Consider the following 26523-nt stretch of genomic DNA (forward strand, 5'->3'; position numbering starts at 1 on the left):
ACCTAACAAATACTTTCTTTTCTAGTGAACTCAGGAGAGCCCACTAAGTGCATCCAGCTCTGGCCGGGCACAGATTCTAACTGAGGTCTGGAGGAAGGGCATAGTGGGAGGAGCCAGTGCACACCAGATATAGTACCTAATCTTTCTTTTAAGAGTGCCCAGTCTCCTGCGGAGCCCGTCTATTCCCCATGGTCCTTACGGAGTACCCAGCATCCACTAGGACGTCAGAGAAATTAACAGTTAGGAGCTGATTGGCTGGTGCATTATCACCTTGCACTTAACACTGCTTTATCACTGGTTTATCACTTCCTTATGCCTTCTCCAGGTTAATACATCTACCCCAATGTTTCAGAGTGGGATTATAGTAGGGATCAGGTAGAAATGAGAGCCATGTTCCAGTTGGACAAGAGCTATAGCCATCGTAAGAAAAGCTGGGAGACATTTTTCTTTATTGCTGTTTTGCAATAAGAATACAAATAAAAAGCACAAACATTTCTCCTATGTTACAGGTCTAAAAAGCCAATGAGGTTGTAAAGTAAAGACATTGGTAGTTGTAGCATCCCCACCAGTAGCCACAAGTGACTCAACGATCACTCTAGAAGGTGTGTGGTCAGCAGTGAGGTCCAACAAACACAAACGAGAGGGAACACCAAGTACTCATAAAGTGAAAACATATAAATAATCAGGATCTGGTTCAGCCATGGTCAACTGAGTCACAGCAATCGTCTCATAATCAACTATCAATACTGAATATTTCTATCAGAAGACCTTGTACATATACATATACAGTAGGACCCTGCATAAGCAAACAGCGACAGCCCCATAGCTCTTCTTGTACTTGTCAGTGGTAAGTTTTGTAACAGGTGGGAACTTTTACACTGTCTCTTAGAAAAATAAAAATGACAGAGCAGCATTAATTCCTATATTAACCCCTTACCTTGTACTTGGGCTTTAGCTGACATGGTTGCATCCCATGCGACCATGCCAACCAGCCGTGTCCCTGGCTGTGAATGAGAATGTGCACGTGTAGAACGGATTTCTCCTCTTGTTCTGGCCTCTATTAGTGATGTAGCGGTCTAGGACTGCCAACATCACAGACGAAATCGCGCCCCAGAATGTCATGCAAACAGGACTCTGGGGTGCATGTGCCGAAAACTAAATGTGCAAGGAGGAGAACTGCCTAGCAATAGAAAGTATGGCAGTCACAAATGACCACTTGATGTGCTGTAATTCAGCACGAGTCTAAAAATGTCATTTTGCGATATAAACCGTAAATGTCAAATACATCGTTCAGTGTAATCGTGGTAGCAGCAGCTCTGTAAAGTAAAAAGCAAAGAAATGACCTCCCCCTTCAGTACAGACAGCTACCACTCCTCCCACATCGCCCTAATGTATTCCGATACAGGTTACATACAACTGACCCAGTACCCTCGCATGAATAAACCAATAAACACAGTTAATTTCCACACAGCAACTCTGCAAAGCTGTCAGTCACTCCCTGCCTGCTGTGGTGGAAAAGCTCTTCCCTCCTAACATGGCAACCTGTGACTGAGGAGCACTAAAGCATGTTGGACATATTTGATGAAACTATTTCATATATGTTATGTAGCTCAGTAATGCACAACAGCTGATATTATATAATATTACTGCCATGTAATGGTTTTACTTGGAATTAATCTACTATTCTAAAATAATAGTTCAGGAATTCTAGGGGTGCTGGGTTGAGAAACTGTATGGTCTACTAGTCAGGGTTGGGACTGCCATTCACTATACCTGTGCTGTTCGGTCACATTCTGCGCTGACTCCGCGATTGACATTTCCAGAGCTCTCTGAAGAGCTTCCTCTTCCGACTGAAAAAAAAACAGCAGAGAGTCACCTACTGTAGAAACAGTGACGCGGTAATGACTGCTTCTTAAGGAAAAATGGGCGAAGACTACTAGGGTAAGTTATACTGCAACTTTAAGTGTATGAATATAATAGTACGGTATCACATAGCTAACAACCAATTCCAGGTTATCGGAATTCAAACTTATTCTCTGACAAATCTTACAAATCCGTATAAGCTGAGGAGCTACAATATCAGAAGAGTATGTACAACTAAAGGCAGTTTTCTCTTCCAGTCAGTACATCGCTAAATGTTCCATGGTAAAGTTGTCAGTGGTCACTTGGAGCTCACCCACCTCTCCATGAGCTGTCCTGACAAATGTAGTATGGGGTCTATGGATGGATGTTCTCCCTACTGCTGACAATACGACGACTGTGGCATAGCTAGCTAAGTGAGCAAATGTAGCTGAGTGACCAGTCTCAGAGATGTGTCTTCTTGTGCTGTGTTGCTATGTGGTTACTTGTATTGCTATATTACACTCCAACTCTGCAGGGACGTCACACATAGTGGGGATACAAAGTAGAGTCCCCACAAAAAGACTATGTTGAGAGACTTTCTAATATACCTAGCATAAAAAATAAGAATTTACTTACCGATAATTCTATTTCTCGTAGTCCGTAGTGGATGCTGGGGACTCCGTCAGGACCATGGGGAATAGCGGCTCCGCAGGAGACAGGGCACAAAAATAAAGCTTTAGGATTAGGTGGTGTGTACTGGCTCCTCCCCCTATGACCCTCCTCCAAGCCTCAGTTAGGATACTGTGCCCGGACGAGCGTACACAATAAGGAAGGATATTGAATCCCGGGTAAGACTCATACCAGCCACACCAATCACACCGTATAACTTGTGATCTGAACCCAGTTAACAGTATGACAAACGTAGGAGCCTCTGAACAGACGGCTCACAACAATAACAACCCGAATTTTTTTGTAACAATAACTATGTACAAGTATTGCAGACAATCCGCACTTGGGATGGGCGCCCAGCATCCACTACGGACTACGAGAAATAGAATTATCGGTAAGTAAATTCTTATTTTCTCTAACGTCCTAAGTGGATGCTGGGGACTCCGTCAGGACCATGGGGATTATACCAAAGCTCCCAAACGGGCGGGAGAGTGCGGATGACTCTGCAGCACCGAATGAGAGAACTCAAGGTCCTCCTCAGCCAGGGTATCAAATTTGTAGAATTTTGCAAACGTGTTTGCCCCTGACCAAGTAGCAGCTCGGCAGAGTTGTAATGCCGAGACCCCCCGGGCAGCCGCCCAGGATGAGCCCACTTTCTTTGTGGAATGGGCCTTGACAGATTTAGGTTGTGGCAAGCCTGCCACAGAATGTGCAAGTTGAATTGTGCTACAAATCCAACGAGCAATCGTCTGCTTAGAAGCAGGAGCACCCATCTTGTTGGGTGCATACAATATAAACAGTGAGTCAGACTTTCTGACTCCCGCCGTTCTTGAAATATATATTTTCAATGCCCGGACCACGTCCAACAACTTGGAATCCTCCAAATCGTTAGTAGCCGCAGGCACCACAATAGGCTGGTTCAGGTGAAACGCTGACACCACCTTAGGCAGAAAATGAGGACGCGTCCGCAGTTCTGCCCTGTCCGTATGGAAAATCAGATATGGGCTCTTATATGATAAAGCCGCCAATTCTGATACTCTCCTGGCTGAAGCCAGGGCCAGTAGCATGGTTACTTTCCATGTAAGATACTTCAACTCCACCGATTTGAGCGGCTCAAACCAATGGGATTTGAGAAAATCCAAGACTACATTAAGATCCCACGGTGCCACTGGGGGCACAACCGGGGGCTGTATATGTAGTACTCCTTTTACAAAAGTCTGGACTTCAGGAACTGAAGCCAATTCTTTCTGGAAGAAAATCGACAGGGCCGAAATTTGAACCTTAATGGACCCCAATTTGAGGCCCATAGACAATCCTGTTTGCAGGAAATGTAGGAATCGACCCAGTTGAAATTCCTCCGTGGGGGCCTTCCTGGCCTCACACCACGCAACATATTTTCTCCAAATGCGGTGATAATGTTGTGCAGTCACCTCCTTCCTGGCTTTTACCAGTGTAGGAATGACCTCTTCCGGAATGCCTTTTTCCCTTAGAATTCGGCGTTCAACCGCCATGCCGTCAAACGCAGCCGCGGTAAGTCTTGGAATAGACACGGTCCCTGCTGAAGCAGGTCCCGTCTTAGAGGTAGAGGCCACGGATCCTCCGTGAGCATCTCTTGAAGTTCCGGGTACCAAGTTCTTCTTGGCCAATCCGGAGCCACTAGTATCGTTCCTACTCCCTTTTGCCGTATAATTCTCAGTACTTTTGGTATGAGAGGCAGAGGAGGGAACACATACACTGACTGGAACACCCACGGTGTTACCAGAGCGTCCACAGCTATTGCCTGAGGGTCTCTTGACCTGGCGCAATACCTGTCCAGTTTTTTGTTGAGGCGGGACGCCATCATATCCACCATTGGTTTTTCCCAACGGTTCACAATCATGTGGAAGACTTCTGGATGAAGTCCCCACTCTCCCGGGTGTAGATCGTGTCTGCTGAGGAAGTCTGCTTCCCAGTTGTCCACTCCCGGAATGAATACTGCTGACAGTGCTATCACATGATCTTCCGCCCAGCGAAGAATCCTTGCAGCTTCTGCCATTGCTGTCCTGCTTCTTGTGCCGCCCTGTCTGTTTACGTGGGCGACTGCCGTGATGTTGTCCGACTGGATCAACACCGGCTGACCCTGAAGCAGGGGTTTTGCCAGACTTAGAGCATTGTAAATCGCTCTTAGCTCCAGTATATTTATGTGAAGAGACATCTCCAGGCTTGACCATACTCCCTGGAAGTTTCTTCCCTGTGTGACTGCTCCCCAGCCTCTCAGACTGGCATCCGTGGTCACCAGGACCCAGTCCTGTATGCCGAATCTGCGGCCCTCTAACAGATGAGCACTCTGCAACCACCACAGAAGAGACACCCTTGTCCGTGGCGATAAGGTTATCCGCTGATGCATCTGCAGATGTGATCCGGACCATTTGTCCAGCAGATCCCACTGAAAAGTTTGTGCGTGGAATCTGCCGAATGGAATCGCTTCGTAAGAAGCCACCATCTTTCCCAGGACTCTTGTGCATTGATGCACAGACACTTTCCCTGGTTTTAGGAGGTTCCTGACAAGTTCGGATAACTCCCTGGCTTTCTCCTCCGGAAGAAACACCTTTTTCTGAACCGTGTCCAGAATCATTCCCAGGAACAGCAGACGTGTCGTCGGGGTCAACTGAGATTTTGGAAAATTCAGAATCCACCCGTGTTGTTGCAGCACTAGTCGGGTTAGTGCTACTCCGTCCTCCAGCTGTTCTCTGGACCTTGCCCTTATCAGGAGATCGTCCAAGTAAGGGATAATTAATACGCCTCTTCTTCGCAGAAGAATCATCATTTCGGCCATTACCTTGGTAAAGACCCGAGGTGCCGTGGACAATCCAAACGGCAGCGTCTGAAACTGATAATGACAGTTTTGCACCACGAACCTGAGGTACCCTTGATGTGAAGGGCAAATTGGGACATGCAGGTAAGCATCCTTTATGTCCAGGGACACCATAAAGTCCCCTTCTTCCAGATTCGCTATCACTGCTCTGAGTGACTCCATCTTGAACTTGAATTTTTGTATGTACAGGTTCAAAGATTTCAGATTTAGAATAGGTCTTACCGAGCCGTCCGGCTTCGGTACCACAAATAGCGTGGAGTAATACCCCTTTCCCTGTTGTAGGAGGGGTACCTTGACTATCACCTGCTGAGAAAACAGCTTGTGAATGGCTTCCAATACCGTCGCCCTGTCTGAGGGAGACGTTGGCAAAGCAGACTTTAGGAACCTGCGAGGGGGAGACTTCTCGAATTCCAACCTGTAACCCTGAGATACTACCTGCAGGATCCAGGGGTCCACCTGTGAGCAAGCCCACTGTGCGCTGAAATTCTTGAGTCGACCCCCCACCGCTCCTGAGTCCGCTTGTAAGGCCCCAGCGTCATGCTGAGGGCTTTGCAGAACCCTGAGAGGGCTTCTGTTCCTGGGCAGGGGCTGCTTGCTGCCCTCTCTTACCCCTTCCTCTGCCCCGAGGCAGATATGACTGTCCTTTTGTCCGCTTGTTCTTATAGGACCGAAAGGACTGCGGCTGAAAAGACGGTGTCTTTTTCTGTTGGGAGGGGGTCTGAGGTAAAAAGGTGGATTTTCCGGCCGTTGCCGTGGCCACCAGATCCGATAGACCGACGCCAAATAATTCCTCCCCTTTATACGGCAATACTTCCATATGTCGTTTGGAATCCGCATCACCTGACCACTGTCGCGTCCATAAACTCCTTCTGGCAGATATGGACATCACATTTACTCTCGATGCCAGAGTGCAAATATCTCTCTGAGCATCTCGCATATAAAGGAAAGCATCCTTTAATTGCTCTATAGTCAATAAAATACTGTCCCTATCCAGGGTATCAATATTTTCAGTCAGGGAATCCAACCAGACGACCCCAGCACTGCACATCCAGGCTGAGGCGATGGCTGGTCGCAGTATAACACCAGTATGTGTGTATATACTTTTTAGGGTAGTTTCCAGTCTCCTATCAGCTGGATCCCTGAGGGCGGCCGTATCAGGAGACGGTAACGCCACTTGTTTTGATAAGCGTGTGAGCGCCTTATCCACCCTAGGGGGTGTTTCCCAGCGCGCCCTAACCTCTGGCGGGAAAGGGTATAATGCTAATAACTTTTTTGAAATTAGCACTTTTCTATCTGGGTTAACCCACGCTTCATCACATACATCATTTAATTCCTCTGATTCAGGAAAAACTACAGGTAGTTTTTTCACCCCCCACATAATACCCCTTTTTGTGGTACTTGCAGTATCAGAGATATGCAAAGCCTCCTTCATTGCCGTGATCATATAACGTGTGGCCCTACTTGAAAATACGTTTGTTTCATCACCGTCGACACTAGATTCAGTGTCTGTGTCTGGGTCTGTGTCGACCGACTGAGGTAAAGGGCGCTTTACAGCCCCTGACGGTGTCTGAGACGCCTGGGCAGGTACTAACTGGTTTGCCGGCCGTCTCATGTCGTCAACTGATTTTTGTAATGTGCTGACATTATCACGTAATTCCATAAACAAAGCCATCCATTCCGGTGTCGACTCCCTGGGGGGTGACATCACCATTATTGGCAATTGCTCTGCCTCCACACCAACATCGTCCTCATACATGTCGACACACACGTACCGACACACAGCAGACACACAGGGAATGCTCTTATCGAAGACAGGACCCCACTAGCCCTTTGGGGAGACAGAGGGAGAGTTTGCCAGCACACACCCAAGCGCTATAATATATATGGGAACAACCTTATATAAGTGTTGTTCCTTATAGCAGCTTAAATATATCAAAATATCGCCAAAAAATGCCCCCCCTCTCTGTTTTACCCTGTTTCTGTAGTGCAGTGCAGGGGAGAGTCCTGGGAGCCTTCCTCACAGCGGAGCTGAGCAGGAAAATGGCGCTGTGTGCTGAGGAGAATAAGCCCCGCCCCCTATTTCGGCTGGCTTTTCTCCCGGAGTTTTAGATATCTGGCATGGGTTAAATACATACATATAGCCTCAATGGCTATATGTGATGTATTCTTTTGCCATAAAGGTATTAAATATTGCTGCCCAGGGCGCCCCCAGCAGCGCCCTGCACCCTCCGTGACCGCTTGGTGTGAAGTGTGTGGCAACAATGGCGCACAGCTGCAGTGCTGTGCGCTACCTTCATGAAGACTGAAGAGCCTTCTGCCGCCTGTTTCCGGACCTTCAATCTTCAGCATCTGTAAGGGGGGTCGGCGGCGCGGCTCCGGGACGAACCCCAGGGTGAGACCTGTGTTCCGACTCCCTCTGGAGCTAATGGTGTCCAGTAGCCTAAGAATCCAATCCATCCTGCACGCAAGTGAGTTGAAATTCTCTCCCCTAAGTCCCTCGATGCAGTGAGCCGGTTGCCAGCAGGACTCACTGAAAATAAAAAACCTAAAAACTTTTTCTAAGCAGCTCTTTAGGAGAGCCACCTAGATTGCACCCTGCTCGGACGGGCACAAAAACCTAACTGAGGCTTGGAGGAGGGTCATAGGGGGAGGAGCCAGTACACACCACCTAATCCTAAAGCTTTATTTTTGTGCCCTGTCTCCTGCGGAGCCGCTATTCCCCATGGTCCTGACGGAGTCCCCAGCATCCACTTAGGACGTTAGAGAAAGAATGGATGTGCTGCAGAGGGGAAAGTGTGTGAAAACACTAATGGCTTTTAGTGGAACTACAAGTCATACACACCTCTGGTCATGTGAAAAGTCCTCAGATTGCCGAATGCATAAAATTGTCCGTAAATGGCAGTGAAATGTTAACATTTTTATTTTTTAGGTCAAATTGAAAATCTTAAGGGATATTTATGGTCACATAACGCTCCTCTATTTGCTGGCCTTATTGATAGAGTATTAGGAAAAGGACAAGGAGACTTACTAATCCGTTCTGCAAAGCAGCTGCTGCAGGAGGCTGCGCATTGGGGACACTTCCTCTGAAAGAGACAGAGCACAGAAACATATAACAGTATAGTAGGAGTATAGATTTGCTTTTCATGACCTAGGTCATTGTTAGTAATGAATGTTTCAGCAGCACTAAAACAGAGTTTCTCCTGTAGAATCATCCAATTCTGACATTTGCTACTTGGCTAAGGAATCTATAGGGGGGTACTCATGGAGCGATCGTTACTTAAAATCCAAGTAATTTGACTGGATTGCTTAGATTTTAAGCATGAACTTTCCGTGTGTACCGCCTACAGCGATAGCGATGCGCGGGGCTATCGCTGGTGCTAGATTGGCCTCAATCTAGCAGGTCGCTCATTTCACCCGCTGGTGAAATTAGCCCCCCCCCCCCACCTTCCCCCGCACGCTCAGCACACATCGCGCTGTGCTGAGCGGGGGGAGAGATGTGTGCTGAGCGGTTCACTCAGCACACATCTCTCCCCAAATCGGGCTGTGAATATGGCCCTTTAGTTTGCAGTACGTACCCTGTGGAACTGAGCTAATCACTCCCATCAATGTCAGATACAGTTACAAGGTTGAAATCATAAGCTGCAATGAACAGATGTTAAGACAGCTAATTGGGTGCCTGCATTTTACCATTATTTAGGTGCACCAACATCAAATCATCCTGTAATACAAACTTCTCCGGGCTCTCATATGTGGAGTAGCTTCTGTTACAGGTGCTGCCAGGGATGAGTAGCCTCTCAGCCAAGAGGATTTCAAAAACAAGATCCCGGTGGTTATATTGGGTTGGGTATGATATGTCGACATGTTCAGAATGTCGACATTGTGAATGCCAACAGTCAATGTCGTCACTGATATTTTGTCTTTAAACTAATCCTAAATGCAGCATTGTGACTGCTGACATTTACAATCTCAATATATTAAAGTGCCGGTATTGTGGACATTCTGAATACCAAAATCCTGACTGGAACCAGTTGTATTAGTTACGGAAAGAGGAGTTTAACTAGACTGTAAGCTCTCACAAGAATTGCCTTCTGAGCATGGGTGGTATTCATGTGACCGGCGTTCAGGAGACCGAAGGTCACATGACCTCCCCCAACATCCCGCCCCCTCACTATCCCGATGATCGGCATGCCGACAAACAGGGACTGTTTCCACTCGTGGGTGTCCGCGACACCCACAGAGTGGGAATAGAACCCGTGGCGACTGCAGGTCGCCACCGAGCCCGCTGCACACGCCCCCCCCCCCCCCCCCCCCGTCGGGATCCCGGCGTCAGCCATACCACACCCCTGAGCATAGGTGTAATGTTTTAACCTCTACATCCACCCATTCACTTAATCCAACTGTAATACCACTACATGTTTGTACTGTACGGTTACACCTGCTCTGGGAACTTACACACACAACATGTATTCTCACATGACCCTGTCCGGCGCTGCACAATTTTGGTGCCTTGAAGTTAAACTTTCATGATGAACATAAGCTAAATATAGTTATTTACAGCAGCTCTCCTTTAGTGCTCAAACATTTCTACCACATTTTCTAAAGGTCACATTATTTCCACTAGTTATGAAGGACCAACAAGCAAAAGTGAACATGCAGCACTACATGTAACAAATGCGGTTTCCTCATACCTGTTCCGCTGGGGTTGTGCTGTTGGTCTGGCTGCTGTGTAGCTGGATGTGGCAGGGGCTTTGGAAGAGGAGGCCTGAGATCTGAGCACTGCTGCATGTCTGCAAAAAAACAAGTAACATACCATAATGATGAATAATTAAGTCAGAAATAGTTTATTCAGAGACTAGTTGCAGAGGAAGAAGCATGACTTATATGTTCCATTTATACTTCCAGAATGATGTAGGTAAACAAAGTGAGTCAACCTATATTTTCTAAATTGCTCACATGAAAGTAACTTTTAAATTAGTGAGACTAGAACCATTAGTGCGGCTAGTTTAAACATTTGCCAGAATAATAGAACATTTACAGAGCTAGAGCAACCTGATATCAATCAATAAAGATCCCCAGGATTATAACTATCTATAGCCAATCAGAGCATTTACAGAGCTAGACCGGCATATAGTCAAATACAGAATTCACAAGGCTATACCAATCTATAGTCCATCATAGAAATCACAGTGCTAGACCAACATATGCCAATAAGATTATTCAAGGCTAGATCAACCTGTAGCCATCAGGAACATTGCACAATTATCATCACTAGATCAACCTATAGCCAGCAGGAGCATTAGGCCATCATCATTAGATCAACGTGTAGCCATCAGAATTAGGCCATCATCATCTCTAGATCAACCTGTAGCTATCAGGAGCATTAGGCCATCATCATTAGATCAACCTGTAGCCATCGGGAGAATTAGGCCATCATCATCACTAGATCAACCTGTAACCATCAGGAGCATTAGGCTATCATGCGCATCACTAGATCACCTGTAGCCTTCAGGAGCATTAGGCTACTATCATCTCTAGATCAACCTGTAGCCATCAGGAGCATTAGGCTATCATCATCACTAGATCAACCTGTAGCCACCAGGAGCATTAGGCCATTATCATCACTAATACCCCTTTCACACAGCCCAAAATTTCCCGGGTTAAAACACATGAACGCGCATCAACCCGGGAAATTTCTCAGTGTGAAAGGATACAGGGACAAAATCCCAGGATTTCTGTCCCTGCATTTCAACCCTGCAATCGACCAGGGTTGGTCCCGGGTTCTTCCCTGGAACCTGGACAGTGTGATACCCCTTTCACACCAGAAATGCAGGGGCAAAACCCAGGAATTCTGCCATGAGCTCATGCAGGGACATTCCCGGGTTGGCACCTTTCATACCAGCATTTGGAGCCGAGACATCCCGGGTCTGCACCTTTCATACTGAACCTGGGATGGCCCTGCATTTTCTGATAATGGGCGTCTCAAAAAAAAACACAAGACCAGGAAGTGCCCTGAATAGCCAATCAGCAGAGGCAACCCGGGAAGGTGGGACATGTCCCTGCACCATTCACACTGTCCAGGTTCCAGGGAAGAACCCGGGACCAACCCTGGTCGATTGCAGGGTTGAAATGCAAGGACAGAAAAGAGGATTTTGGTACTTACCGATAAATCCATTTCTCGGAATCCTCTAGGGGACACTGGAGTCCTATACAGTAGGGGTGTGAAGCTTGCAACCGGAGGTGTGGCACAATCTAAAATTAGCATTGTCTGCACAGCCGGCTCCTCCCCCTTCACATCCCTCCTCCCTCAGTTTGGAAAATTTGACTGAGAGAATAGGACATGATACTATAGCACATGGAGAGGAACCGAACCGTACAACATATCAAACAGCATATAAAAGAAACTTTTCTTAACAGAAAAATTAACGCTGTTTGTATAAAACGTTTGAACAAGAACTTTGAACACAGCAGGTTGACAGCACCGAGGCGGGCGTCCAGTGTCCCCTAGAGGATTCAGAGAAATGGATTTATCGGTAAGTACCAAAATCCTCTTTTCTCTTTCATCCACTAGGGGACACTGGAGTCCTATACAGTAGGGGACGTCCCAAAGTTATCACCCAGGGAGGGAGTGCTGTCTGTGGCTTGCAAAACTAAACGTCTGAACTTAGAGTCACCGGACGCAAATGTATCAACTTGTTAAATATTGCGAACGGGTGGGCTGAGGACCACGTCATCGCTCTGCAAAATTGAGTAGTGAAAACACCTCTGGCCGCCGCCCATGAGGCACCCACTAATCGGGTGGTATGAGCACCCGTCTGAACTGGAACCTGTATGCCACAGGAAATATAAGCTTGCCGAATGGCAAGTCTACACAAAGACTGCTTAGAAGCTGACCCCCCCTTCTTATGCCCCTCATAAAGAACAAACAAATAGTCCGACTTCCTGAAGGACAACGTAAATTGTACGTATACCGGTAAAGCTCGGACAACAGCCAAGGACACGTCCCCATCTGCGAGACCCTGAAAAGATGGGACCACAATTGTCTGGTTTACGTGAAAACCCCGAAACAACCTGGATTTTCATGCCCTATCCTCATGAAAATTTGAAAAGGGGCTCTTATACGATAAGGCTCCCAACACAGAAACCCTCCTGGGCGAAACCAAGGCAAACAATAACGTGACCATCCTAGAGAGATATTTCAGGTCTGTTCTTGCCAACGGCTCAAAAGTTGGTGATTTCAAAAAGACTAACACCAAATTTAAGTCCCACGTCGCAGTGGGAGGACGAAAAGGGGGTTGTATCCTCAAAACCCCCGGTAAAAAGGTTTGAACCTCTTGCAAGGATGCTAACCGCTGTTGAAAGAGGATGAAGAGAGAGACGAAATTTGAACCTTCAGAGAGCCCAGCCTCAGTCCTACATCTAGACCAGCCTGAAGGAAAAGTAGAAGTCTGGATAAGTGGAAGTTCGTTGATGTTCACCCACGTTCCTGACACCAATCCATGTACTTCTTCCAAATCCTGTAGGAGTGCATGGCTGTGACCGGCTTCCTAGCGTCAATCATCGTAGGAATGGCCGTTCTTGGTATCCCCTATTCCTTAAGATCCGGGTTCCAATAGCCACGCCGTTAAACGCAGCCTGTTCAGTGTTGGAACGGTCCCTGAGATAGCAGGTCCTCTCTCCGAGGTAACCGCCAAGGATCTTCCGCTAGTAACCCTCGCAGGACTGAGTACCAACTCCTGCGGGGCCAATCTGGTGCAATTAGAATCGCCCACACACGCTCTAGTTTCAACCGTTTCACAACCTTGGGTATGAGGGGGTTATTGTGAGATCACTCCGTCTGCTGTTGGATCTCTCGTCCTGGACACATATCTGGGCAGCTTATTGGTTTTGCCGAGACTCCATCAGGTCTAATTGAGGTAGACCCCATCTCCTCACCACCCTGTTGAACATCTGTGGATGTAGGCACCACTCTCCCGGATGTATGTCCTGGCGACTGAGATAATCAGCTTCCGAGTTCTCCACACCTGGAATGAACACTGCCGAGAGGATGATGTTTCGTCTTTCTGCCTACAACAAGATCTTTGTGGCTTCCTGTAACGCCATCCTGCACTTTGTCTCCTTGACGGTGTATGTAAGCCGTCGTCGTGACATTGTCAGACTGTATCTTTAAGCGTTGACCTATGACTAGGTCTTCGGCTAAGAGAAGCGCATTGTAAACCGCTCTCAGCTCGAGAATGGTTATGGGCAGTCTGCTTTCCTGTACCGTCCACCTGCCCTGAAACTGATGTTCCTCCAGGACAGCACCCCAGCCTCTAAGGCTGGCATCCATTGTTAGGATCCTCTAATCCCAAATTTGGAATCTCTTGCCTGTTGCGATATTCCTGTGCAACAACCACCAAATTAAGGAGGTTCGCATGCACAGTGGAAGTCGGATTCCTAGATGTAGAAGCCAGTACGAAACTGCTCCCTGAGTAATGAGGTTCATCTGGAATGAAGTCTGCCGTACTGGAGAGCCTTGAACGACGTCACCATCTTCCCGAGAAGTTGCACCCAGAGGTTTAGAGAAACCGGTTGGGTGTCCTCAGTACCTGAGTCGCTAATCTCTGTAGGTCCTGGACCTTGTTATCTGGTAGTAATACTCTCAATTGAACCGTGTCCAAGATGAGACAGAGGGACTGAATCCGTTGAGTAGGCACGAGGTTGGATTTCTGGCAATTCACAATCCACCCATGTTGAATGAGAAATTGATGAACTGTCTGAACATAAGTGGTCAGCAGTTCCTGAGATGATGCCTTGATCAGTAGATCGGCTAGATAAGGAATAATCGTGACCCACAACAGTCTCAATCCTGCAACCATGATTGCCATGATCTTCGTAAAAATTCTTGGGGCTGATGATAGACCGAACGGCAAGGCCCTGAATTGGTAGTGATCCGTCACCAGTGCGAACCTTAAGTAAGCCTGGTGAGGAGTCCAGATTGGGATATGCAGATATGCGAATATCGGTCTGGTTTTGGTACGACAAAAATACTGGAATAGAAACCGGTTCCTCTCTGCGAGGCTGGAATTGGAATAATGACCCCTGACCGTAGCCATTTCTGAATTACTGTTAGTAGTGCCTTCGCTTTCTGAGGGCACCGAGGCAATCCCGTTGTAAAAAAACTGACTGTGAGGCCTCTATTGAAAATCCAGTTTGTACCTCTGGGAAATTATGTTGTTTATCCAAAAATTTTGGTGAGGTTTTGGCCCAGATGTCCAGACGCGCTCCCAGCAAGGGGGACCCCAGGTGAGCTGGGAGGCCGTCATGCCATGGCCTTGTCAGCAGGTTTATCCTGCTTTCTGGTCGTTGACTGTGAGTGGTCTCCACCTCTGCCTCCACGTGCCTGTGTACCGAAACCTCTTCCTCGGGCTCGAAAGGACTGTGATCTAAAGGAACTAAACATTGTTCCCGAATAACCTCTCCTAACCTGTGGAGTGGCTCTCGTATAAGGAGTAGGCAGAAAAGTGGACTTCTCTGCTGTAGCTTGTGAAATCCACTTGTCCAACTCTGGACTGAAAAGCATTTCACCCCCAAAGGGGATGGATTCCATCGGCTGTTTGGTGTCAGAGTCCCCTTGCCATGCTCTGAGCCATAAAAGCAGTCTAGTCGTTATGGCCGATGCGGAGATGCGCGATGCTATCCTGCTCACATCCTTTGAGGCTTGACACAGGTATGAAGCTGATTCTCGAATATGTTCCGCCAGATGGGTAATATCTTTCAAGCTATTTTCCTCCTCAACAGCCTGTACAATACGTCCAGACCATGATCCCATGGCCTTGTTACTGCTGCTATGAAAATGGACTTTAAAGCTGTGTCAAACTTACGATCTGAAGCATCCTTTAAAGTCATTACATTAGGTATTGGGAAGATTGTATTCTGTGACAACCTTCCTAGGAAAGTATCCACTATTGGTGGAGTCTCCCACTTATCCATTACACCTTTAGGTAAAGGGTAAGTTACTTGAAACCTCTTCGGTAATATAAAGCGTTTATCAGGTTGCTTCCAATCCTCTGAAATTAGTTTTAGATGTAGGAATGGGAAACACTGCTGAACGCGGTCTTTGGGATTCTAATAATTTGAAATTCTCTGGCTTCTTAACTTCTTCCACTTTAAAGTTTAGGATCTCTTTTACCGTGTCAATTAAGGAATCGAGACCCGAGATTGCCGTGTCCTCTTACAGAGAATCGGCCTCTAGGTTAGATTCAATTAACTCACCTTCCTCTGTATCAATAATAAGACCCTCATCCTCCTCTGATTCTGGTACAATAGGAAGAGGTCTTTTAACTGCCTTGCGCACATTTGTTTCTGCTTGTGCGGGCGGCGGTAACCTGATGAGAAAGTCTTCCATTGTTTTTGAGAATCCCGCAGCCCATTTCGATTGCTGCTTGCGTGATTCTGCCATCTCCTTGGAGATTTTATCTGCAAGGTTTTCTTCCCATGACCTAGACGGAGCACTGCTCCCAGGTGTAGCGTCCTTGTCTAAGCAGGAGTCGCACACCCCGGAGCTGGCAACCCGCGTGCTCGTCGTGTCATACAAACTAACAGGTCTTGTTGTTTAGACCCCCTACCAGGGTACTACGCAGCGCTTTCTCCTTTAAACTAGGAAAAGAAAGACTGTGCTAGATGACGGAAGCAAAGGTATCAGGTCCAGCTGGAATCACTCTCTCCTTCCTTATATTGCAAAAGGAACAGGACAAGAATAAATAAATAAAAATAAATAAATAAATATATATTTTTTTTTAATTTTCTTTTTTAAACACCAGCTGACTTGCGACCCTCACACCCCAACTGTAAATCAGTTACGATGGTAGAGTTGGTATCCGCCTGCTTCCTTGTATTTTCTTCAGGATCTTTGTAATAGAAGTCCTTTGAAAATATAAATTTGAAAGTAGAATTATTTTGTTCAGGAGATCCTCACAGTATCTTTTTTAAAATATAAACTTTCACCAGCAGAGGGAGCTGTTGTTACAATAACCATCCCTCTTGGCAGGTATACATGGGGGAGGGCTGATCCCTGCCCATTAGAATGGCGCCACTTAGGAACAAGTAAAATGGGCGCCAACTGAGAACCCTGCCAGGCAAACTCCATCCATCATAACCTACCAGCCAGCGCTTATGAGCAAAGATTGCAGCCCGTCATTATAGATATATATATATATATATATATATGGAAATGGGGGAGTTATTGCGCCACTTGTGTTTAACAATTATTAAAATAGAAAATATAAAACATGTGAAGTTAAAAATAGACACTCCCTAAAAATTCAAAAGGGTGTCAGCTGGCCCCTATACAAGGATGGTAATTCCCTGCAATGTACAAGGATTTAAAAGAAAGGGGGGGAGGGGGAATAGCGACCAATGGTGTCTTAAAAACTCACAATAAAAGGTATAGAATATAAGAACAATTTATTCACATAAAATAGGGTATTCACATAAAATTTGTTGCATAAAAATAACAGGTCTCTTTAAAAAATGGGATAAAAACAATTTACACAGTTCTACGTATATTACCAGTTAAAAGAACAAATAAAAGAATTATAACTTAACTGGATGTAGGTCACTGTCAGGTTGCCCAACGCGTTTCGTCACACAGACTTCATCAAGGGGTATTTAACAGAGTGGGACCATGCCTCTATTTATACCAGTGGTAATCTAGTGGTAATTATGACATCACTTCCTGTTTGTACAGGATGTTTGCAGTACAGGCTGTGATTTAACTAATTTCTAGTCTTATATACTCTGAACAGGTATTAATATATAGTGCAATGTATATTATATAATCTTAAAGTAGGTTTGGAGCATGAAACGGATAGAAACAGTCGTTTTTATGAAGTGCTGGCGGCTTCTCCGCCACACTTCCGGTATTCGGGCGTCGCGTCACTTCCGCCCCACTTCCGGAGCCCCGACCGCGCATGCGTCCGCGGCTTCAGCAGCACAAGTTCTTCCTAGAGGCCAGTAGTATTTGCAAAGAGAGCTCCATCGGCGGCCATCTTTATGTGGTTAATTCTCATAGTGATTTCATGCGGCGGCCATGTTAACGGAGTTCACAGTTAAGGACATTCTCATATTGATCCTCCGTGAACCATGTAAATAGAGAAGCAAAAACGATGATAAGTGATTGTAAAGGAATGTGTTCATCATATTAACAGTTCCTAAAGTAATTCATCATATCACTGGGTATATATACTTAGTAAAGTGCATTAGTGTGCTGATTAAAATATATAAATAAATATATTGAATCCGGATATATATTCTTAATAAAGTGCTAATTTAAATAGACATATAAATATATAAATAAATAAATATATAATTATTAAGGTAGTTAATGTATACAGTACAGACAGTGTTACTTAGAGGTGTGAAGTACTAAACAAGGCTAGGGATAAGTTCATATATGTGCAATTGCAACATTGACTAGCTCATGTAGGCTTTTAATATGTAGTTTTTTATTTACAGTACCTGATATTCCCAGATGGTCTCCCTAGTCTGGTACTGATCAGGCCCGACACTGCTTCGCTTCCAAGATCGGGCGAGGTTGGGCATTTCCAGTGTGGTTTGACTGTAATAATTACTTACCATACATGTGTCATATTGCAAATTAGGAAGTGGTAGTGGAGGGGTTGGGGTGGTTTGGGGGTGGGGGGGGGGGGGGGGGAGGTGGAGCAAAGGGAAACAACACTGGTGGAGAAAACGGCCGTGAACATATGTCTATAAATAATTGGAACAAGTGATTACAGTGAGGTATAGATGAAGAGGGTTGGATTCCAACCGTAATGAAGGAAAGAGGATGCTGTTATCAGTAACTATGAAAATCAATCCAAGTCAGGTCTAAAACCAACCTCGAAATTTTATCCGTTAGAGTCAAAAGGTAGTAATGTGAATATCTTCTATGAAATGGTAAAAAAGGATCTATGTGAAACCAACCTGGACACAATTAAAGAGAGGAACATCACTAACCGTGAAAAAGAAGCTCTTAAGAAACTACAGAAGAACCAAGAAATTGTGATAAAACAAGCTGACAAAGGGGGGGGTTTGGTCATCATGGACCGCCAAAAATACATCAACGAGGCACAGAGACTACTTGAAGATGAGACATCATACACCAAATTATCTAGTGACCCCAAAAATACTTTTGTTGATGAATTGAGAATACTTTTGGTGCGCGGTCTACGCACAGACGTTATTACCAAGGAAGAGTTCCAATTTCTGATGAAAACGGACCCCATTACCCCTATCTTCTATTTTCTGCCTAAAATTCACAAAAATCTGGAAAACCCGCCCGGAAGACCTATTGTGGCGGGTATTGATTCACTTACTTCCAATTTATCAGAATATATAGATGTCTTCCTCAAACCTTATGTCAAAGAACTACCATCATACCTGAAGGATACTACCGCTGTGTTGAACTCTATAAAAGACCATGAATGGAAAAACACATTTAAGTGGGCAACAATAGATGTTCAGTCGCTTTACACCTGCATTAACCACGAAAAAGGAGTACTTGCATGTAGAGATTTCATGGAAACTGATACCTCACTAACAACGATTCACAAAGATTTTATCTGTGATGTTATGTTTTTTATTCTGCAACACAACTATTTTAAATTTTTAGATCACTTTTATCTGCAGCGATGTGGGACCGCTATGGGGACGATTTTTGCACCGAGTTTCGCCAATCTTTTTATGGGCAGTTGGGAGAAGAATTTTATTTACGGCAATCATGATTTTAAGAACCATCTGATTTTTTACCGTCGTTACATAGACGACATTTTAATCATCTGGGATGGCACAGAAGAAAGGTTTTACAAATTCATGGACTTCCTGAGTAAGAATGATTTTAATCTTATTTTTACATCGAAAATCGAGGAAGAATCCATTGAATTCCTCGATCTGATCTTAGAGGGGAAGGATGGAAGGATTGAAACCAAGAACTTCATCAAGCCGGTCGACACAAATAGTTACCTTCACTATAAAAGTAGTCATCTAAAGAAATGGAAAAATAATATCCCCTTCTCCCAATTCAACAGAATAAAGAGAAACTGCAGTAACCAGGAAGAATGCGAAACACAAATTGAGAAATACAAAAATAGATTTGAGGATAAAGAATACCCTGCTAACATTTTGGAAGAAGCAGCTTCTAAAGCAAAAGCACTAGAGAGAACAACATTACTTGAATACAAACCTAAGGAAAAGAAAAAAGATTCCGTTTCATTCATTACAACATACAGTCGCCATGAGAAATCCATCAAAGACTCATTTAACAAACACTGGGGCATCCTATTAATGGACCCAGTCCTCAAAGAATTTCTGCCTCCCCGCCCCGAGATAATCTTCAGAAAATCCAAGAACCTTAAGGATGTCTTAGCACCAAGCATGCTACGGAAGGAATCTGAAGAAAACACGCGGTTACCAAAATGCACTGGATCTTTTAAATGCGGCCGATGTAATATCTGCAGGTACCTCCATCCAGTCAGAAAAACGTTCACAGACATAGAGAAGAAAGAAGTGTACAAAATCAAAGACTTCATTAACTGTAATACCCAATCAGTCATTTATCTCTTGGAATGCGAGTGTGGTAAGCAGTACGTAGGAAAGACGAAGAGACCACTGAAAATAAGGATTCAGGAACATATCCGCAACATAAAGAATCAAATGGAGAATCACGCTGTATCCAAACATTTCAAGGTGGCACACAACTCCAACCCGGAGGCCTTAACCTTTAAGGCTATTGAATTAGTAAAGCTGGGTGAAAGAGGTGGAGACTTGGCGAATAAACTTTCACGCAGAGAGATGTTCTGGATCTTCAAATTGCAGACACTCCACCCGAAGGGGTTCAATGACTATTACGAAATTGCTCCATTCCTGTGAACCCGATGGTGCCATCATTACGGTTGGAATCCAACCCTCTTCATCTATACCTCACTGTAATCACTTGTTCCAATTATTTATAGACATATGTTCACGGCCGTTTTCTCCACCAGTGTTGTTTCCCTTTGCTCCACCTCCCCCCCCCCCCCCCCCACCCCCAAACCACCCCAACCCCTCCACTACCACTTCCTAATTTGCAATATGACACATGTATGGTAAGTAATTATTACAGTCAAACCACACTGGAAATGCCCAACCTCGCCCGATCTTGGAAGCGAAGCAGTGTCGGGCCTGATCAGTACCAGACTAGGGAGACCATCTGGGAATATCAGGTACTGTAAATAAAAAACTACATATTAAAAGCCTACATGAGCTAGTCAATGTTGCAATTGCACATATATGAACTTATCCCTAGCCTTGTTTAGTACTTCACACCTCTAAGTAACACTGTCTGTACTGTATACATTAACTACCTTAATAATTATATATTTATTTATTTATATATTTATATGTCTATTTAAATTAGCACTTTATTAAGAATATATATCCGGATTCAATATATTTATTTATATATTTTAATCAGCACACTAATGCACTTTACTAAGTATATATACCCAGTGATATGATGAATTACTTTAGGAACTGTTAATATGATGAACACATTCCTTTACAATCACTTATCATCGTTTTTGCTTCTCTATTTACATGGTTCACGGAGGATCAATATGAGAATGTCCTTAACTGTGAACTCCGTTAACATGGCCGCCGCATGAAATCACTATGAGAATTAACCACATAAAGATGGCCGCCGATGGAGCTCTCTTTGCAAATACTACTGGCCTCTAGGAAGAACTTGTGCTGCTGAAGCCGCGGACGCATGCGCGGTCGGGGCTCCGGAAGTGGGGCGGAAGTGACGCGACGCCCGAATACCGGAAGTGTGGCGGAGAAGCCGCCAGCACTTCATAAAAACGACTGTTTCTATCCGTTTCATGCTCCAAACCTACTTTAAGATTATATAATATACATTGCACTATATATTAATACCTGTTCAGAGTATATAAGACTAGAAATTAGTTAAATCACAGCCTGTACTGCAAACATCCTGTACAAACAGGAAGTGATGTCATAATTACCACTAGATTACCACTGGTATAAATAGAGGCATGGTCCCACTCTGTTAAATACCCCTTGATGAAGTCTGTGTGACGAAACGCGTTGGGCAACCTGACAGTGACCTACATCCAGTTAAGTTATAATTCTTTTATTTGTTCTTTTAACTGGTAATATACGTAGAACTGTGTAAATTGTTTTTATCCCATTTTTTAAAGAGACCTGTTATTTTTATGCAACAAATTTTATGTGAATACCCTATTTTATGTGAATAAATTGTTCTTATATTCTATACCTTTTATTGTGAGTTTTTAAGACACCATTGGTCGCTATTCCCCCTCCCCCCCTTTCTTTTATATATATATATATATATACATACACATAGGGGGGCGTACATTCCCTTGCGCGGCTGAGGGATCTCCTGAGCCGCGCGGAAATCACTGCAGCGTCTCAACCACCCTCCGCTCGCTCCAGGACCGCTCAGACTAAGTCCCGTAGCGGCGCTTTGTCTTCCCTCAGGCGGCTGAACTCTCCTGTACCTGATCCGGCACTGCCCTCTGCGTGCTCCGGGACCGCCAGCGGCGCTTGTCAGCGGCTGTATAGTGTGGGAGACGTAGTCATACCCCCGGCGCGGTCCTTCAGCCCCGCTATGTGTCCGCTTGCTGGTGACTGCTGCGCCGCTGTGGTGACCTCAAGTTGAAGTGGGAGACCTATATGCCCGGCGCGCTCTTCCAGCCCCGTTCAGTCCCTGCTTGCCGGTGATCGCTGCGCCACTGTGACCTCATGTGTAAGTTGGAGACTTAATCATATCTCCGGCGCGCTCTTCCAGCCCCGCTGAGTCTTTGCTTGCCGGTGACCGCTGCGCTTGGTTAAATATAAAAAACCTTTATGCTGACAGTGGAAAATAAATAAATAAATAAAAACCTAACATGGGCCCCTATTATACAACCAGTACTCACTGCGCCTGGATTAGAGGATCTCCTTGCAGAGAGATGCAGTTCCCTTCAATAGGGATCATTGTCTCTCCAATATTAAGCAGCCTTGTCCCCCTTTTTGTTAGGTTGACGCAGCCCTTATTATAGATTTTTAAGTTTTAGTCAGGAGCTCAGTAGCTCCATGTGCTGTACCTCCAGCACAATTTTCCAACTGAGGGAGGAGGGATGTGAAGGGGGAGGAGCCGGCTGTGCAGACAATGCTAATTTTAGATTGTGCCACACCTCCGGTTGCAAGCTTCACACCCCTACTGTATAGGACTCCAGTGTCCCCTAGTGGATGAAAGAGAAATCACGGGATTTTGTCCCTGTACCCTTTCACACTGAGAAATTTCCCGGGTTGATGCGCGTTCATGTGTTTTAACCCGGGAAATTTTGGGCTGTGTGAAAGGGGTATGAATGGTGCAGGGACATGTCCCACCTTCCCGGGTTGCCTCTGCTGATGCTGATTGGCTATTCAGGGCACTTCATGGTCTTGTGTTTTTTCTGAGAAGCCCATTTTCAGAAAATGCAGGGCCATCCCAGGTTCAGTATGAAAGGTGCAGACCCGGGATGTCTCGGCTCCAAATGCTGGAATGAAAGGTGCCAACCCGGGAATGTCCCTGCATGAGCCCGTGGCAGAATTCCCGGGTTTTGCCCCTGCATTTCTGGTGTGAAAGGGGTATAAATCAACTAGTTGCAAACAGGAGCATTAAGCCATTAACGGGACTTGACCAACCTGTAGTCATCATGAGCATTAGGTTATTATCAGCACTAGATCAACCTGTAGCCTTCAGGAGCATTAGGCTACTATCATCACTAGATTCACCTGTAGCCATCAGGAGCATTAGGCCACTATCATTACTAGAGCAAACTGTAGCCATCAGGAGCATTAGGCCATTATCATCACTAGACCAACTTGTAGCCAACAGAAGCTTTAAGCCATTATCATCACTAGATCAAAAAGTAGCCAACAGGGGCATTAGACCATTAACAGGGCTTGATCAACCTGTGGCCATCAGGAGCATTAGGCCATCATCACACTAGATCAACCTGTGGCCATCAGGAGCATTAGATTATATACCTAGATCAACCTGTAGCCATCACAAACATTAGGCCACTATCATCACTAAATCAACCAGTTGCCATAAGGAGCATTAAGCCATTAACGGGACTACCTGTAGTCATCATGAGCATTAGGTTATTAGCAGCAATAGATCAACCTTTAGCTAACAGGAGCATTAGGCCATTAACAGGACATGATCAACCTGCAGTCATCAGGAACATTATGCCATTATCACTACTAGCTCAACCTGTGGCCAACAAGAGCATTAGCCCATCATCATCACTAGATCAATCTGTGGCCATCAGGAGCATTAGGCCATTATCACTAGCTCAAACGGTGGCCAACGGGAGCATTAGGCCATTATCATCACTAGCTCAACCTGTGGCCAACAGGAGCATTAGGCCATCATCATCATCATCACTAGATCAACCTGTGGCCATCAGGAATAGTATACCATTATCATCACTAGCTTAACCTGTGGCCAACAGGAGCAATAGGCCATCATCATCACTAGCTCAACCTGTGGCCATCAGGAGCATTAAGCCATTATCATCACTAGGTCAACCTGTAGCCAACAAGACTGTTTACAGCAAAAAATGAATAAAGTAAACTTCATAAAATACAAATAGAATACTTTTAAACCAAGCATCTTCATTTAATTAAGTTCATATACTCTAACTGGAGGTTTTTTTCTCCCTCTGAGACATTTATTCAGTTAAGCCTCTTCGCTTGTTATTGATCAAGCTGTATCGTTTTTATTTCTGTGTTGGTGCATTTGACAAAGGACAGAGCCCCTATACAGACAGAAATAGAGAAGTGAGATAGACTAGACCAACCTACAGTCACAACTAAACCATTATAATGTTAACAGCAGTACAGAGCATTTCAGCTCAACCAATGCTTGCATCCACTTGTGAACAAATGGACTAGGCATACATATAGCCAACCTGAGCAACAGCATTTTAACGACATGCATAGTGATGAACAGTCAGACGCCCCATATATGAAGAAATAGTTCACACGTCCAACTAGCTTTTTCCTTTTTTTAAAGCTAACCATGAGTGAATAACAATCAAAGCAAATCCTCTGAACTCTTTTTCCAGGTGTAATACTTCAGTATGGCTCAATGTAACAGCTTGCACAGTATAATACTGACTGTAACATGCTCTGCTATATAATGAAATTAACCAGAAAACTGACTATGTGGATATGTCACTAAAAGCTCACCCTGCCCTGGAGATGGGGGCACTCTTGCCTTTGCATTCATGATCAAGGGGGTGCCTGTGTTTGAGGCAGAAGTTTCCATGGCAGTCATCGCATATCACCTTCATGAGCTCTTTCTGCCGACAGCCTGGTTTTCCACACTTGTTAGTGAATATCTTAATATTAAACACAAAGACTCATTAGCATGACAATTGTAACTGGTGGGGACTCATGGCTGTGACTAATGAATCCTCACCTTGCGCTTCTGCTGAGCTGGATCTGACTTGCAGTCACGGTCAATGTGTTCTCCAACTACGACATCAGGGGTCTGTCCCTTTTTAACTGGGATTGGGGTGTTGCAAAGAGGACAAACTGGAACCTGCACATCCTGACAGAGAGAGTAACAATTAACTGCACTGTAAGGAAGGTCTATGCATCACCTGAGCTGGTTATTACCTTCTTGTAGGCCGAGCTGCACCCATGGAGCACATACATAACGTGGTCTTTACAGAAGATTTGTTCACATGCATCACATTTTAGAGGTAGGAAATCTGTGGAGCACAACAAAGCCAGGGAGAATGTGAGCCAAGCATTATATAACCCTGCACCTATCAGCCCCAAATTAATGGAACCCAATGAGCAGGCCAGAAATTGCTTCATACTAAAACCCATTGGCTTCTGGGATGATTGCTTTTTTTACATTATACCTACCAAGCTGCTTGCAAGTGGACTCTGAACAATGCTTCCCGAGGTTTGGAAACTCCATAATCTCACCTTCCAAGGGATGAGGGAATAATTGCCTGAAAGTAAAAGTAACAGGATACATTATCTACAGAAGAAACACATTTCTAGTCTCAATATTTTGTAACATCCACTTCTATGTCCACTAGGCAAATTGCAAACCGTTCCTCTATTTGCAGCCTATAAATGTACATGCCTGCTCTTCAATGTAAGATATTCACTCCGTTCTTCCCGCATAATTAGAATCTGAAAATGAGGCAAAAGCATCAGCTTTCTGTAAATCTCGTGCATTTTGGATCATCTACAATTTGAGCGGGAAATTCAAGATGTCTGTGAAAGATGATGTTTTGCTTCATTTTCAGACCAGAATTTGGAAGGAAGAAGAGTCAAAACTGAACTGCTCATCTCTAATTATTAGAAGACAGAAATTTTAACACTAAGCTCAAATTTAATGTCAAAGGAAAATGCTTAGACCAATATAGAGAAAAAACTACATTCATAATTAAATATCCTTCCATTGCTTTTAGCCATAATGTTGATCTCCACAATTAATGACAGATCATTTTATGAACAACACTGGCACTTTACTTGGCTCTCTCTGTTTTATGGGCGACCAATATAAAATACAAAGTTCCTGCACTTGGGCAAATGAGTGCAGCCAACACAGAGATAGTACTAACTACCTCATCCGACTTAATGGGGACAAACTGCTGAGCGCACTGTATTCATGCACATACTGACATCTTAGAAATACACACACACACAAAAAAAAATTATATATATATATATATATATATATATATATATATATATATATATATATATATATATATATATATATACACACACACACACACACACACACACACACACACACACACAAAATACTATCCTTTTAAACAGGGACACTAATGAATTACACAAGTTCTGTGGCTGGTTGACTTAAAGGGGGCTACCAAGCTATCCAATTACAGCCCATTTTTACTGCGGAGTAAATCACCCGTTATCGGCCAATAACACATGGGATCCGTGATAACTTCATGGACTCATATGTTACCATTTGAAAATGGGTCTTCTGGGGCTAGTTATCGGGGATTCTGCTGCATAATCCCCGATAAAAGCCGCCTTACGGGGTTAACAGTAAAGCCCCGGGAGAATCCTTT

General features: G+C 44.7%; 1 protein-coding gene and 2 pseudogenes across 5 annotated transcripts in view; 1 reads left to right on the top strand and 2 right to left on the bottom strand.

Annotated features, from left to right (window-relative positions):
* ZFAND2B (zinc finger AN1-type containing 2B) overlaps nt 1-26523 on the bottom strand; it is a 46451-nt gene that overhangs the window by 8595 nt on the left and 11333 nt on the right. For 4 of the 5 annotated variants that reach the window (XM_063933820.1, XM_063933818.1, XM_063933817.1 and 1 more), the window contains exons 2-8: nt 25331-25419; nt 25076-25170; nt 24876-25007; nt 24644-24795; nt 10054-10152; nt 8394-8448; nt 1774-1850 (exon numbers count right to left, since the gene is read on the bottom strand). In XM_063933820.1, coding sequence (XP_063789890.1) covers nt 1774-1850; nt 8394-8448; nt 10054-10152; nt 24644-24795; nt 24876-25007; nt 25076-25170; nt 25331-25385 — 665 coding nt within the window. In that variant the 5' untranslated portion in view covers nt 25386-25419. Of the gene's footprint in view, nt 1-1773; nt 1851-8393; nt 8449-10053; nt 10153-24639; nt 24796-24875; nt 25008-25075; nt 25171-25330; nt 25420-26523 lie in introns of those variants that run through there. The other variant, XM_063933821.1, reaches the window with a different exon arrangement.
* LOC134946133 (5S ribosomal RNA) lies at nt 17849-17968 on the bottom strand (annotated as a pseudogene).
* Nucleotides 20494-20613, top strand: LOC134946135 (5S ribosomal RNA; annotated as a pseudogene).

This window comes from Pseudophryne corroboree, chromosome 7, assembly GCF_028390025.1.
Source record: "Pseudophryne corroboree isolate aPseCor3 chromosome 7, aPseCor3.hap2, whole genome shotgun sequence".
In the NCBI taxonomy this organism is placed as follows: Eukaryota; Metazoa; Chordata; class Amphibia; order Anura; family Myobatrachidae; genus Pseudophryne; species Pseudophryne corroboree.